Raw genomic sequence first — 16,795 nt, forward strand, 5'->3', positions numbered from 1 at the left:
ATATCAATCCTTATATTTATATGCATATGTTTTCACTTATGAGCACTAAGGAACAGGATTATGCAGACAATGATTAGATTCTCCTTTTGAATTTCTGACTCTACTACTTTCAAATGGAATCCTTCTAATTGGAAAAGATAAAGTAACACATATCATTGACTAAAGGAATGCAGAAAATGGAAAAAGGAAAAAAACATTAACTATGAACTTGAAAATCAAAATATATTTTCATTAAATTCTCCTTAGGCTGGCCATGATTTTGCTACCTGAACCACCATAATCAGTTTTAACTTTTTAAATTACATCTAGAAACCAGGTGCCTGTAATTCTAGCTACCCAGAAAGCTGAGATCTGATGAGGACGTGGTTTGAAGCCAGCTTAGGCAGAAAAGCCTGTGAGACTCCTATCTCCAATGAACTACTCAAAAACAAGTTGGAAGTGGCACTGTGGCACAAGTGATAGAGCACTAGCCTTGAGCACAAAGAGGCTCAAGGACAACGTCCAGGCAGAGTTCAAGTCTAAGGACCAGCAAAAAAAATTACATCTAGACAATACATTTGAAAATACTACCAACCTGGTCTACTGACAGCTTCGGTTGGTTCTACAATACCTTGAAGAGAGGCTTCTTTCTTCCTTGAGGAAACTGGAATTGACTTTGGATGTGGTGTCTCGCTCTGGGTATTAAGAAATTTATTAACTCTATTATCACTTCTGATTAAACACATTTTTAGCTGGTAGTATACACTAAGTATAATAGGAGATTAATAAACTTTGATAGTTATATATACACACATATATAAATACACATATATACATACACAAATATATATATGTTTATATATAAATTATACATAAATATATAATATACTATATAACATATACCTATATATATACATACATATATGTGTGTATATATATATATATATATATATATGTGTGTGTGTGTGTATATATATATAAACCCCCATATAAGAGAGCCAACAGGTAATAAGACTGAAAAAAAATCAAATACAAATAGAATTAGAAACACAAAAGCAAAATAGGTAGAAGAAGTTGGGTGCTGGTGGCTTATGCCTATAATCCTACCTACTCAAGAGAATGAGATCCGAGGATCACAGTTCAGAGCCATCTCAGGCAAAGAAGTCCCGTGAGACTCTTACCTCCACTCAAAAACCAGAAGTGGATCTGTGGCTCAAAGTGATAGGGCACTAAGCCTTGGGTAAAAGAGTTCAGGGCCGGGTGCTGGTGGCTCATGCCTGTAATACTAACTGCAGGAGGCTGAGATCTGAGGATTGCGGTTCAAAGCCAGCCTAGGCATGAAAGTCCTTATCTCCAATAAACCACCAGAAAACCAGAAGTGGCGCTGTAGCTTAAAAGGTAGAGTACTAACCTTGAGCTGAAGAGCTGAGAGACAGCGCCCAGGCCCAGAGTTCAAGCCGCATGACTGACAAAAAAAAAATAATGAAAGGGTAGAAGAAATAGCTAAAAGCCAAAAAGTCAAAACTTAGGAAAGTATAGAATAAAGTCTGTATTTCACAATACAGGCCTTAAGAAACTACTTGATCAGTCTACACAGGAAGGGCAAACACTCAGGTGAGAAAGCAAAGCTGAGGATCTAGGAAGGTCAGAATTTACAGGGTAAAGCATAGAACAACAGAGAACACCACAAAGTGAAAAACTCCAAAGAGATGTAGACCTTTCTCTCAAGCACTCAATATATACTGATCAGAGTATATGTAAGAGAAAACCATGGGAAGCCAGAGAAGGGCTAAAATTAAGTCTATGGGGAAATAATTCTCTTAGTCACATAGAGTAATGCCTATGCTGCCAGTAAGAGTAGGAAATTTCTACAAGTTAGGGGACACTAAGATTAGGGTTCACAGAGAAATTTTGCCTCACAAGTGAAGAAAATTATATATGTGGATAGTCTTTAGCTCAATGTCTCAAACTGTTACATCAGGAGTGTTTCTGGCCTATGAACTTCTCTCAAAACACTGGTACTAAATACCTATGATATACTTCAAGAAACAGAGAAAATATTGTGAATGAATATGGATGTATATATCTTAAATATTAGCAACCACATCAGAAAAGTTAATACTTTATGATCAGGTCAGATTATCCCAGAAATGAATTGATCACATTATAGTTCTTTCAATTCTGAAAGAAATGGCATTCTTCATTCCTTGGAGACACATAATACATATGTGGGCATACACACAAACAACACATACTCATGCACATATGTGCATATCGTATGGTAACTACATATTTACAAGTTTTTAGTAAATATTATTGCTAGCTCTACATGACTTTTCTAATAAACATTTCTACATTTAAATAATTTGTCTCTGTATCATTAGCTTTGAATACTTTGTAGCTAGAAATACAGCCAGTCATAGACTGGGTGCTTAGTATGTGTAAGGCCCTGGGTTCAAACTCAGCACTAAAAAAAAAAGAATTCATTGAAAATTTACTCTTTTGTATACAAATGTATACAAAATCTTTTTAAATCAACATTCTTTTAAGATATATACAATGAAAGATTGGTTTTCTAGTACAGCAATATAGTTCCTTTGTCTTCAGAAAATAACCAAACTTATGAACGAGAAACTTTAATTATCATTGTAGAAACTCAATTATCATTGTAGAATAATGAAAATGATGGCTATAATTAATTCGTAATTTTAATTCTCAACTCCCAATTTAAACCTATGTAACATCAAATCAAGATTTTTATACTATTCCTCCAAAGTTTATAGAAAATTAATGAGAATATAGTATTCTCTTTCAGGAACAAGACTAAAAATACATAAGTATTTTGTGTATAGTTTCACTTATTAAAATTTTAAACCTATATTCATTCTTCTTTTGGCTTACCTCTTTGCCTGGTGAACAAATATAACTGCCTTTCACTTTGGTTGCTGAACAATGCATGGATTCTTTAGAATTTATAATAAAATCATTGACGAGACCTAAAAGTAAGAAATTTTTAAAAATTAAATACTACATATTATCCAATGGCTAGAATTGAAAGTGACTTTATACAATGCATAAATAACTATATAAAGAATCTGTTGCACTGGGATCTGGTAGCTATGCCTAGGATTCTAACTACTCAAGAAGCTGAGATGAGGACCATAGTTCAAAGCCAGCCCAGGCAAACAAATCTGAGACTCTTCCACCCAATTAACCAACAAAAAAAAGCCAGGAGGAGGTGTGGCTCAAGTGGTAGAGTGCCAGCCTTGAGTGAAAAAGCTAAAGAACAGCACCCAAGCACTGAGTATGTGCTCTATATGAGCACATACAAACACAAAAACCTACTTTAAAATATGATATAAAAATATATACCATGTTAAATATTACATCAATATATAAAACCCTTTAAACAATTAACCTAAAAGCAAAATAAACAAGATTCTTGAAGAAACATATATGAGCTCTTATTTCAGAGTACTTTCTCCATTGGCCTTTTTCTGTGCTACTCTAAAAGGATACCTCATGCAAGGATAGCGATGTAATGCAGTGAAAATACTTGCCTAGTGACTGTTTATCCCTGGAAGGGGGAAAATGCCTGAGACTTCCCAGGCATGAGTGTAATCCTAGCTACTCAGGAGACTGGGATATGAGTTAGCAAGCCATGAGCAAAAAATGCTCAGCACCTAGGCCTTGCCACAGGATCAGCCAAAAAAAAAAAAAGCTTGAGACTTGCTGATTTACAAAAAATATGAATTTTTTTTGATTGTGTGGTCTGAACTCAGAGCTTGTACTTACTTACTAGCAGGTATTCTACCATTTAAGCTATTCCCCAGCCTAAGAGATCTGGCATCTATCAAGTACCTTCTTGGCATACCAAGGCAGAGTGCTAAGACTGTGAGCAGCTGAGAGCCAGAGAACTCACAGCCTCAAGAACTTTAGTAACTGGCAATGGGCCTCGCAAAATCTGACTGCTTAATCTTGGTGCATCAGAAATTAAATTTCCTTTTTTTTTTTTGTCGTGGGGCTTGAACCATATATGTGCCTGGGCACTGTCCCTCAGCTCTTCAGCTCAAAGCAAGTGCTCTACCACTTGCGCCACAGCGCCGCTTCAGGTTTTCTGGTAGTTTAGTGGAGATAAGATTCTCAGGGGCTTTCCTGCCCAGGCTGGCTTTGAACTACAATCCTCAGATCTCAGCCTTCTGAGTAGCTAGGATTACAGGTGTGGGCCACTTACTCCCCGCTCCAATATGTTTTTGAGGGACAAATTCAAACAACAGTATTCACAATCTCTCCTTTATTTCTTTTGCTGGCCTACTCTTATTCCACTCTTTTCATGATGATCAGAACTTAGAAAAGTTTTTGCCATAATTAAGTACTTCCTTAGAAAGGGATAGATGTAATTTCAAAGATTACCTCAAGTGCTAATGATCCCAAAATAATTCTACACATTTATCTTGTAGATAAGTCTAAACACAAAATCCATTTGTTCCATGTATACTTTTTACATATTGCCTGCTCGTAATTTTATACAATGTTTAATACTTTGTGCATGAAATAGGTTTATAGTTAGGAATTACACTTGTAATATCATGTCTAAACTCAAAAAGGTTTGGATTTTGGAACATTTCAGATTTTGGATTTTCAATTAGAAATGCTCAAATTGTATATAAAATTCTTTCTCTTATATATAATAGTTAAGAAACAGAGAACTAAAGATAACAAATAACTATCAAGCCAGGCACTGGTGGCTCATGCCTGTAATCCTAGCTACTCAGAAGGCTGAGATCTGAGGATCACGGTTCAAAGCCTGCTGGGTCAGGAAAGCCCTTGGAGACTCTTATCTCCAACTAACCACCAGAAAACTGGAAGTGGTATTGTAGTTCAAGTGGTAAAGCACTAGCCTTGAGCTGTAGAGTGCAGGGACAGTGCCCAAGCCAAGTTCAAGCTCTACAACCAACAACAACAACAAAAAATTACTATCAAATTATTATGGTTTTTAATCAGTATTCAGTAATATAAAAGGATTTCATATTTATACCCAAAATTACATGAAAATTTTTATATATAAATCCTAGAACATATTTGTTACATTTGATATTAATTCACATGACAAATGTATAGTTAGATTCATTATATCCCCCAAAGCTATCTAATAATAAAGCCTTACTCTTTTCTTCAAAACAGTCTTGTAAGATTTCCAACATGTCCTGGCCTTGCTTTGCATGAATTTCAGGTACCCTAATAAGAAAAAAGAGAGAGTATGCCATACAGCTTCTGTAAGACATTAGTCATGTTACCCCTACTTGAAAGTTCCCGAATTCTTTATTATAAAATGTTGGTTTAATAGGAAAAAGTAGAGATCCACTGTTCATTTTCCCCAATTCCCCAATAGGACCATTTGGAAAAACTAAGATAATATCGCAACCAGGAGGCTAGCGATAAAAATCCAACATCCAGGTTTGTCCTGTTCTACAGGGACTCAACTGCTATATGACTTGTGACTCTAGTTTTTATAATTTCTACAAGCTCACCTAACAAAACAACCAGGGTTAAGATATTAAACAGTTTGACCATCATAAACACCTTTATTGCCCTTTCATAAACACATCTAGCTCACTCTAACTTCTATCTTGATTCCTCTCTCCTTTCCATGCCTAACCCATGGCAACCACTAATTAATCCTCCATTTAAAAGAAAAAAAATGCTATTTGAAAAAAGTCTGTACAAATAATCACCTCATATTTAAAACTTTAATTCCTGTATATTCATTATAAAACTCAGTTAATATGGAGACAGAAGAAAATCACGTAGTATGTTAAAAATACCAACAAAGAAAGACCTCATGTCTACATCTTGGGGTTCATTTCGCTTAGCATCATTTTATATGGTCATATATATATAGCTTTTGAGCTTTTCTGCATCTGATAAGATTATCCTAGATGTATACTAACTATTGTATTACAAGGAAAACCATGGGACCTATATTTCTTTGGATCTGGCTTACTTCACTTAATATGATTTTTTCCAAGTCTTTCCATTTTCTAACAGTTTTTCGGTTTACTAGAGATGAGTCTCATGAACCTTCCTGCCTGGACTGGCTTTGAACTTCCATTGTCCTGAGTAGCCAGGACTATAAATTTTTTTTTAATTTTATATTATCGTAAAGATGCTGTACAGAGGGGTTACAGTTACATAAGTAAGGTAATGAGTACATTTCTTGTTGAACATTGTTACCCCCTGCTTTTTTTTTCCCACCATCCTTCCCTCGCCCATAAAAATGATGGGTCAAATGACCTGAGTTTATAAATCTAACTAGTATTAATGATAGATTAATGCCAGATGGCAGACTGCCATTACAAATTCTAGACTGGACACTATCCTTAATATATGCATCAGTATACATACTGCCATTACAAACACAGCCTTGCTACTCCCTGGCTTATAGACAGGGCTTGAGTAGATGAAATGACTTGACAAAGGTAATTATGCAGAGTCAGTGTTAAAACACGGGTCAACAATACACTCTAGACTGATGGTAAAACAGAAAGTCTAACTGATAATAAAATAGGACATCTGACAGTTACCAAGTGATTGAGTAGTCTTTTCTAATTTTCAGAGGGGAAATATATAATTTACTCACCAAGTCCTACAGGTTTTAACTTTATTTGTTTTATCTCTTCCTCAACTCATTCTACCTTGGTGTAAAAGCACCCTAGCCATACTATGACAAGTCCTGCATTAAACTTTTATGATATTTTATAAAATATAGGAGGGAATACATCTTGTTGGCCTTATTCTCAAGGTCTTCAGACAACATAGTTAAGCCTACAGTAGATGCCTATATCAAGTACATCCATTTGATTCATCTGATCTTGCTTTCTACAACTTCTATCATATTCACTCTTTTAAATCAGGTTTGTTTGATACTAACAAATACTAAGTATTCTCATTTGGGCACTTTTATGATACTATGTCTAGAATGTACTTAAAAGTTTACATAGATTTGTAAAAAATCACCTGGAAGGCCGGCAAAACCTCCTCCTGTAGTCATTTTTGAGATAGTCCTGAAAGAAAAGTTAATTATTAATTTGGTATCTTTGTTTAAAATACAATCAAATATAATTTACCTTCAAAGGAATTTGTTTCCAATATGAACATATAAAATATTTCATTTTCTCATTTATTCATTCAGCAAAGCATCTGTGAAATGTCCATTTTAAACTTAATTAGAATACTTCTAGATCAAGTAAAAAATAAATGCATGTTATAAATACTAGAGCAAGAAAATAAAATTTTCTGAATACTAGGGACCAGCACTACACACAGAACCACACTAAGCAAGTACTCTACCACTTAAGCCATGCTTAGTTTTTGTTTTTGCTTTTGAGAACCTCTTGCCACATTGCCCCAGCTAGCTTTGAGCTCATAATCCTCCTGCCAGAATCTAGTAAAAACCTGGGATTATAACTATGCATCACTATGTCCAACCAGAAAAATTATTAGCAATGGAAAACATGATTGTCTAAGATTGAAATAATTAAGAAAAACAATAAAGAACAAAAAGAAATTATAGTCTAACATAATATAAAATCAAATTTCTCAAATGTGTAAGGCACAAAGTACTGCACAATGAATTTGAAAAATCCTTATCTCTGAAAGTAATAGTAAAAACTGACAATAAAATAAAATCTGGAGTCTGTAGGAAGATGGCGGAAGAGAAGCAGAAAGTTAATAAAAGGATTCCAGAATGCTTCCAAAAACAGTGAATGTATCCTTACTACCAACAAAGAGGCAGGAAATAGGGATAACAGGAAAAATAAAACACAAATAATTGTTGATATTTGAAATCAAAAGATCAGAAAATAGCTGATCTTCTATGCTATTATAAAATCTATAATGGTTATTTCTTAATTGAAGATTGGGTAATTATAAATAGTAGATGCTTTTTTTAAAAAAGCATTAGCAATATTGTGTGTATTGAGCCTCACTTTTACATAACTTAATGAATATAAAAATGAATATGTGAAATAATTTAGTAAAAAAAATATACAATTTTCTAGGTTTATCTTATACTCTATCCCAGCACTGAAAGTCAACATATTCAATTAGATAACTAGGCTCCTTTTATTTTATTTTTTTTTCAGGTAAGGGGTAGGTTTATTCATTGTGCCGGCTGACACCAGGCCATCTTGGTCCTCCACACAGTGGGGAAAGGCCTGGGAAAGAGAGCTGGGAGATCTGGGAAAGAGAAAGAGCTGGGAAAGAGAGCGAAAAGAGCTAGAAAAGAGAGAAAGCTAGAAAAGAGAGCGTCTGGGAAAGGTTGGAAAGAGAGAGCTAGTAAAAAGAAGGAAGCTGGGAAAGAGAAAGGAAAGAGCTGAGAAAGAGCTAGAAAAGAGCAGAGAGACTAGGCTCCTTTTAAAAGAATATTCCTTATAAGACAGGAACAGGTTATGTACCCCATACTTCACAAAAGCTGCTGTCTATTCTCCAGCCTCTTAGAAAGTGAATGTATGTCTGCACATCCATATCACACATCTAAGCCTATATTTCTACATATCTATCATAAATACTGAAAGCTATGATTTCATAGTGATTCTTAACATTCCAATCCTTTCTCACATTTATAATTTCCTTCTCCACAGTATGGACACTGGCTTTCATAACTAACACAGTTGGGCATTTTTCAGACCTATCAATCCTATATCCTCCATCTTTACTTGTACCAAGCCACTGCCCTGTGAAGATGTCCTTGTGACACCAATCAGGTTCCAACTCATCATGTTGAATCAATACTTCCCTTCCTTTATGGATTCCTCCTCACTCCACAACAGGTTGCTGCCTTTCCATTAGAACACCTACTTTTACCTCACTTGGACTCAACATCTCATTTCCTATATGAATGTTTTCCCTTTCCCTGCTTAAGCTGACAGCACCCAAAGATATATAACAAGTTTCCATTTCATTATGAATCTCTCACCATACCCCCAGTACTGAAGACGAAATCTAGAGCCCTAGACATGCAGGCAATGTACTGTATCACCATGCCATCCCTCCAACCTTCCTATCATAATATTTATAATAGACTCCCTGTTTGTGTGATGAATTTTTTTTATTCAAGCACATAGGATCTATGACCACTTTCATCATGGTGAAATACTGAAACAAACTCAACTCTGAGCATGTTCATTACACAAACTTCTAAAGCCTAATTTATGGTCATTCTTTAATTGAAAGAATGACAAATTTTGTACAGGGAAATGTCTTTGAAACTTAACACCCATAAAGTACTATCTCTTCCTCTTTTAAGAAATTGCTAAGGCTGAAAAATAGTTCATTTTTCAACAAATATTAAGCACCTACTAGAATGCCAAACATCATTTGGCACTCTAGAAAGGATGGCATGAACAAGACAAACAAGATCACTTCATCTGAAAAGTTAGAACATAAAAATTTATAGCTTTAAAATAAATATATACTCCAACTTCAGCTTAGTCCTAAATTGATTTCAATTTGGGTTTCTTCCACTCATTCTGAGATTATGCTTCTCAAAAAATATATTTCACAATGCAGGTGGATTTGTCAATTCCAAGCTACTGATCTATGGAGAGAATAACTTTGTTGTGGTTGTTGTTATTGTGGGGGGCTATATCAAGCAGTTAGAAAATTTAGCAGCATCTTTGGTTTACCGACTAGGTGCCATGTAGTAATCCTTCATCCTACCTCCCCCCAATCCCATACCCTCCTTGGGAAAAAACGTTTCCGCAGAGAGCACCATGTACCATCCTAGGCAGCAAAATTTCCACCTTGAGAACCACAGTACAGGAACAGTTGAGGGTAACTCCCAACACCTTTTTCCCCTTGGTTTGTAAGTGGATAACACAAATTCAGATATTAAAAGTAAAAGGCTCAAAACAGTTAAGTAAAATGAACTGCAAGCATTTGGTAAGTTTTATTCTTTATAGCTTTGGGTTTTCTTTTTTCCTGATTGTACATAACAATATACTGTTCTCTGTACCAAGTGTCTGTGTACACACTATTTCATCTTTTTATACATCTGGGCACACAAGCCACCTGCATATAAACTTTACATCTCTATAGATAAGCATACATACAGTACATAAAAGCAGATCATCGAAGCTGAAGTTGTTTTTTTTTAATGAGAAGTGAATTAGAAAATACAAGTCGTAGATACGATAGAAAATATAGCAATGAGGAGGAACTTTTGACAGACAGACGAGTAAATACGAAGGTGCCAAGAAACACAGAAACAAAACTCGAGCTCTGGCTCTGTCCAGTCGTGCAAAGCCGGCACGAAGAGCTGCCTCTCCTAAGACTTTGCCAGTAAGAGATGCCCACCCCCCTCCACATGAGCCTCAAAAGCTGCAAGCCATACTCAACCCTGTGACAACCAGATACTTGGAAACGTCCGTTTTTTCGTGATCAATTTGTTACGTAGCAACCATCGCTTCAGAGCAGAGAGATCCAACCTAAGGTCTATCGCTAGTATTGGCGGGAACAATTGTTGGGAGTACCACAGATAGTCGAGCCGGGTTAAAAGGTGGAAATCACCCACTTTCTTTAGAGAAAAAAAGAAAACAGAAAAGCATGTACAGTCGCCATCACGTGCGACTGGGTGAGGAAAACAATACAGACAGATGGAGTCCGGTGAAGTTCAAATTACTCGCCCAGCGCGGCCCACCCGCCTCCCCGGACCCAGCCAGCTGCAGCCCCTCCGAGACACCGACGCGAGCCCGCCGCCGCCCGGACCGCGGCCCGCACTCACCAGCCCCGAAGCGGCCATGTTCGGCTCCCGTTCGGCCGGAGCAAGGGACGTGAAGAAGCAGAAACCCAAACCCACGGAAGGGTTGAGCACTGCAAGTTCTAAGTCGACTGACTGGCCGAAAAGCGAAGTTGCAATCGAAGACCGCCCCTCAGGCGCCCAACCCGGAAAAAGAGGTGCCACAGTCTGGCGGGCACTTCCGGTCCCCCCCCCTCCCCGTCTGGTACCGCCCTCCACAAGCCCTCACGCCCGCGCGCCAGAGGATTTGAAACGCATAATACAGGACGCGCCACCCAATAAAAAGCAAGCTGTCGTTGGCCACGCCCCGTCGCCGCGAGAGGACCGTCATTTTCCCTGGCCCCGCCTCTTTTGCCTATCCCCGCCCAGCTCCCTCCAACTCTCCCTTCTGACCACGCCCACCTCCCTCCAGACTCCTCAGTCCACTCCTGTCCCCGCCCACTTTCCTTCTGACTCCGCCCACCTGCCGCTCAACTCTCCCTCCTGACCCCGCCTGCTCTCCTCCCTCCCACCTCTCCTTTTCCTTCCACAGCCCAGTTCTCCATCAAGTTCGCGCAATCTTTCTTCTTTTATTTGAATAGATGGCTTTTTTTTTTTTGGAAGGCATTGCCTTAAGCACTATCTTTATCCAATATAAGATGTCTCCATTAGCTCCGTCGTGAAATAACAAGAACTATTGGAAAAGGTCAGAGGCAGGAGATTCAGAAGGTATTTTGAAGAGAACGATTACAATAGCAGGTTGGTCAGCCACACAACTTATCTGTACCTGATCCTTGACAGTAAAATCGTGACCACGGCTTGCATACTTTTTTTTTAAAGCATATGGACATTTTGTGTGTGAAACATCGCCAACCAAATGCCCGTTTGAAATATATATATCATTAACCTGTCAACCCGCCCAAATCTGACAAGCATGATGAAATACAATTCTATCTTCATATTTTTTTTCTGATGGAAAGAATTTTACTTTATAAGATTACGTGTTATTTGTTAAATAGAAGCTCATGAATGTTAGAATATACATGGATAAATAGTCCCTTCTGCAAAGGAAATATGGGTGTCACTGCAGTAGCATTTAAGAAAGAACTCCATCCTGTGCAGAGAGATTCGTGGACAGGATTAAAGAATACAAATCAAAGCAAGAGGCATCTGGAGGATCTATTGATACTGGCCCAAAGAGAACTACAGATGTGCCAAACTTAAAACCATAGGCAAGTGGTAAGGGGAAAGCAATGCTGAAAAAATGCTGTACAAATCAATCTAGTTATTTGACAACTAATTAGAATACATATACATTTTAAAAATGTCAAATATATTAAAATGCTGATTCTAACCAAATATCTAGTTCATTAAACTAAAAACAAATCTGAGAAACCTCAAATTATCTATATTATATAAAACAATATTGTAGCATGATTCTGGATATGTCCTTAATGATAAAGCACAAATTTAAATTAGATGGCCTGAAGGCTTCCTGTTTACTAACTAGTATATGTATAACTCTATGAACTATTTCATAAATACAAGAAAATTTTCATCAAAAAATTGATTTTTTAAATTTTAAGATAAAGTCTTGCTGTGTTGTTCAGACTGGCCTGAACTCATATGCTCCTGCCTCTGTCTCTGGTGCTGGGATTAGAGGCATGTACTACATTGTCAGGTTAGAAAACTGATTTATTGAATAAATTTTCTAATCAAGAATTGAGCTAAGATAGATAAAGAAAGAGGGGGTTGTTTCATTTTTTCACTGTTGCTGTTTTATTTATTTATTTATTTTTGAGGTTATGGGGGTTGAAATCAAAATTTTTGCACTCACTAGGCAAGCAAGCAGTCTTTCATTTGAGCTATTCTCCCAGTCCTTCAGGTAGTAATTTTTTAAACATTATTTTTAAACTTTCTGCCATTTACTAAAATCTATTTTTATTATTTTTAAATTTCAAATGTTAACATATTTTCTATTTTATATTGAACATATGTATCTGGAACCCTCCTCATTTGCAGCAAATATCAAATCTAGATAAAAGGGACAAATTTTATAAGATACTTCTTAAATATTCTTTTTCTTATAAAATGATAAAACTTCAAATAAAAACACTTTACACTAAACAATGTTTTAAACAATAGAAAATAAAGGTTGAATTTTACTGTAACTGTACAATATACATGAAGCCCAATGGGAAATCAGTCTTGCATTAGAGGCTTTCTAGAAGACAAAATACAATCTAAAAATACACTGATTAAAAATCTATATATTTAAGTTTATTTTTTTCTTCTTTGGTACAAAAGAGTGATTACAAACTAGAGTTATAAGATTATATAGGCCTGTATTTTGCCTGTATTTTGCACTAATTCTGTTAGAATGGACAAGTTAATTGCATCATCTAATCCTCAATCTCCTGACTGTAAAATGGAAATAATTTTCAAGTTGTTGAGATGTTAGAACTAAATAATTCCTCTTAAAATTGTAAGCATCGGGATGCCTCATACCTGTAATTTTAGATACTGTAGAAGCTCAGATCTGAGGATCAAAACCAGCAAAATGGAAAAGTCCCTAAGACTTGTATCTCTAATTAATCAGCAAAACACTAATTAATTTGTGCTCAAGTGATAGAGCATAAATCTCAAGAGAAAAACTCAAGAAAGTGCACAAGGCCCTGGGTCCAAGCCCTAGAAATGGTACAAAAAGATGTAAAGATCATGAAAAGTTTTTAAATGTTTAGCATTTTTCCAGGTTACATCACATAAAATTTCGTGCTAATGCATTAGAAATACATAATTAAATTAACATTCATTATTTCACATGCATTTTAAGCATTTAAACATTCCAATGAAAGAAAAATTGATGTCCTTGTTTCACAGAAAAGGGCACTAGAATGCGGAGACTTGTCTAACACTACACCACCACCACCAATGGCAGAGCAGTATATTAATCCAGGAATTTCACTTCCAAGACTGGGCCTTTTCACTCTTCACTACAAGTGAGAAAGTCTAACCAGCAAAATTATAAATGTAAAATTATATCTCTTAGCTTATCACTAGTGGCTCTCACCTGTAATCCTAGCTACTCAAGAGGCCAACCCAAGAAGGAAAGTCTGTGGGGGTATTTATTTATTTTTTGGTGGGGGGTGGGTCCGGTCGGTCATGGGGCATGAACTCTGGGCCTGGGCGCTGTCCCTCAGCTCTTCAGCTCAAGGCTAGCGCTCTACCACTTGAGCCACAGCGCCACTTCCAGCTTTTTTCTTTTTGCTTATGTGGTGCTGAGGAATCGAACCCAGGGCCTCATGCATGCAAGGCAAGCACTCTACCACTGAGCCACCTTCCCAGCCCCCAGGAGTCTTTTATTTCCAATCAGCCAACAAAACACTGAAAGTGGAGCTGTGGCTCAACAGTAGAGGGTACATTGCTAACCTTGAACAAAAAAGCTCAAGGACAGTGTCTAGGTCCTGAGACATTAAGTTCAAGCCTCAGGACTAGTCCACACACACACACAAACACACACACACACATATACTATATCCCCTGCTTCCACTTGGAAACAAGAACTTGCATGGTTATTTTGAGAAACTTGAAAAACAATTCTTGTGCCAAGATAAAATGCAAGGCACAGAGGATATTGGGGATGAACTGTTTCTAGAGAGAAAGTTGAAAAATACCCATATGAAGATTAGGTAACAGTCCACAGTTTCTAAACAAACTTTCCAGTTCTATCTGTGCTCATTTCAGAACAGTAATTAACAGCTCCAGAATGATTTTTGTACCCTAAAATGGAGTTGCTAATTGATGAAGACATATCTGTTTAAAAAAACAAATTTGTGGGACTGGGAAGGTAGCTCAGTGGTAGAGTGCTTGTATTGCATGAATGAGACCCTGGGTTTGATTCCTCAGCACCACATAAGCAGAAAAAGCCAGAGTGGTGCTGTGGCTCAGGTGGTAGAGCGCTAGCCTTGAGCTGAAGAGCTGAGGAACAGTGTCCAGCCCCAGAGTTCAGGCCCCACAACTGACAAAAAAAAAAAAAAGGCATCTACCATCAGGTAGGAATTATTGGGAGGAATGAAGAAACTGTTCTTTGAGCCTTGAATAGTTCCCAAAGACATACTGCAAAAGTAAGCCCCTGGTTCTACAGCCAAATTGAATAACTGGGAAGTTGATGTTAATGTTGATAACTCTAAGACCACACTAGCACTGCAATCAGGAAACCACCACAATTACAAAACTCCCATGTCATGGAAAACATCACAAATAAGAACTGTATGGTGAGTAGCAGCCTTCTTCTTGTTTCTGGATCCAGAATCCACAATACCTAATGTGATATGCACCAACAAACCAATCAATGTCCCATGGCTTGGCTATTAACATTCTTAGAACTGGTGATCAGACAGATTGAGTCTTCTAATAATATTACCACAGAAAAAAATCAGATGCCTAAAAAGCATTGTTGTCTTTTCTTTGGTTAGAAAAACCAAAGGCAGTGTAAGGATGAATTCTGCCTTGCCAGTCATTATTGATGTTTCCCAATTTCAAATGGAAAGACTTCTGGGAATTGTAGTTTTTAGTCATTTAGCTTCTACCATGAAGATAGATGTACTTGAAGGAATGTAAATGAATGTTAAGCACCAATTCAACTTATTTCCTAAAGAAGCATTAAAAGATCATAAAAATGAAGAAAAATACATATGTATACATATGTGTGTGTGATTTTGAAATTGTAGAACAAATTTCAAATGCATTTATTTGAAACAAAATAGTTAATACAAATCCATTATGCCTCTACCCTCAAACTATATCATTATTCTGACTTTCCCTATTCTAGTAAAGCTATCATTTTTCCATTTATCTAGTTTGGAAACTAGTGTTAGTCAGACTTTTTGTTGATGTGACAGAACACCTAGGGATATAATTTAAGAGGAGGAAAAATGTATTTTAATCACAGCTTTAGCTTCAATTCATCATGGCAGTGAAAGAGGGCATAGCATGCTGGTCAAGAAGAAGAGAGAGAATGTCTGTACAACCTGATTTTCTCCTTTTTTTAAAAATTCCATCTGAGCCCCTAGCCAATATGATGGTTCCATTAACATTCGGACAAAGTTTTTTCCCCTTAGTCAATTCTCTCTGGAAATGCTTTCATTGACACACCCAAAGGTATATTTTACTATGTCTGAGGTACTTCTTCATCTAATCAAATTGACAATCAAGATTATCTTCTACAATCCCCCCCAAAGTATTTCCAAATACTATGAATAAAGCCCTATACACAAAAATAGAAGGAATACATGACAAGGAAAGAAAACCTCTGATCATCCCAGGAGCAACTCTTCATACTATGTTGAAAAAGATAATGTCAGCAAATTTAACTATTCCACGGAGCTATTAATAATATTGTTTGTAGATTTTTTACAAAACTGGGCTTGAACTCAGGGCTTTGAGCTTGCTCAGCAGGCCCTGTACTACTTAGACCATGTCCAGTCTCTAGTATCACATCTATAGCAGTTACTACATTTTTTTTTCTGTCCTAAAAGATGTCAGGAAAACATATTTTGAGTAATAATGGCTCACCATGTCAGTAATTCTTAGGCAAAGAGGGTAGAAATCCCCATGTTGAATATCTAAAAATTTCTGTGATTCTGTTAAACACTTGAATTTTCTCTGTTGAAAATACTATTTTCTTCTACGAAGAGTAATAAAAAGATGACTTATATTAAAAACTGTATGAGGGCTGGGAAGGTGGCTCAGTGGTAGAGTGCTTGCTTTGCATGCATGAGGTCCTGGGTTCAATTCCTCAGCACTACATAAGCAGAAAAAGCTGGAAGTGGCGCTGTGGCTCAAGTGGTAGAGCGCTAGCCTTGAGCTGAAGAGCTAAAGGACAGCACCCAGGCCCAGAGTTCAGGCCCACAGCTGGAAAAAAAAAGAACAGTAGGATTGTTGTTTTTTATATTAACCTTATATTCCTCCAAAATCACTGAGTTTGCTACATCATCTAATTTATAACAAATTTCTGTGACACAAATGTTGCTGATAAAC

The 16,795-nt window shown here is 36.8% G+C and overlaps 1 protein-coding gene across 2 annotated transcripts in view; it reads right to left on the reverse strand.

Annotated features, from left to right (window-relative positions):
• Nucleotides 1-10,926, reverse strand: part of Cenpc (centromere protein C) — a 49,187-nt gene extending 38,261 nt beyond the window's left edge. For both annotated transcript variants that reach the window (XM_013009170.1, XM_013009169.1), the window contains exons 1-5: nucleotides 10,763-10,926; nucleotides 6,997-7,043; nucleotides 5,147-5,217; nucleotides 2,881-2,975; nucleotides 575-674 (exon numbers count right to left, since the gene is read on the reverse strand). In XM_013009170.1, coding sequence (XP_012864624.1) covers nucleotides 575-674; nucleotides 2,881-2,975; nucleotides 5,147-5,217; nucleotides 6,997-7,043; nucleotides 10,763-10,780 — 331 coding nt within the window. In that variant the 5' untranslated portion in view covers nucleotides 10,781-10,926. The remainder of the gene's footprint in view (nucleotides 1-574; nucleotides 675-2,880; nucleotides 2,976-5,146; nucleotides 5,218-6,996; nucleotides 7,044-10,762) is intronic.
• Between the last annotated feature and the right edge of the window lie 5,869 nt (nucleotides 10,927-16,795).

The sequence above is a fragment of the Dipodomys ordii genome, unplaced genomic scaffold (genome assembly GCF_000151885.1).
Source record: "Dipodomys ordii isolate 6190 unplaced genomic scaffold, Dord_2.0 Scaffold8, whole genome shotgun sequence".
Taxonomy (NCBI): Eukaryota; Metazoa; Chordata; class Mammalia; order Rodentia; family Heteromyidae; genus Dipodomys; species Dipodomys ordii.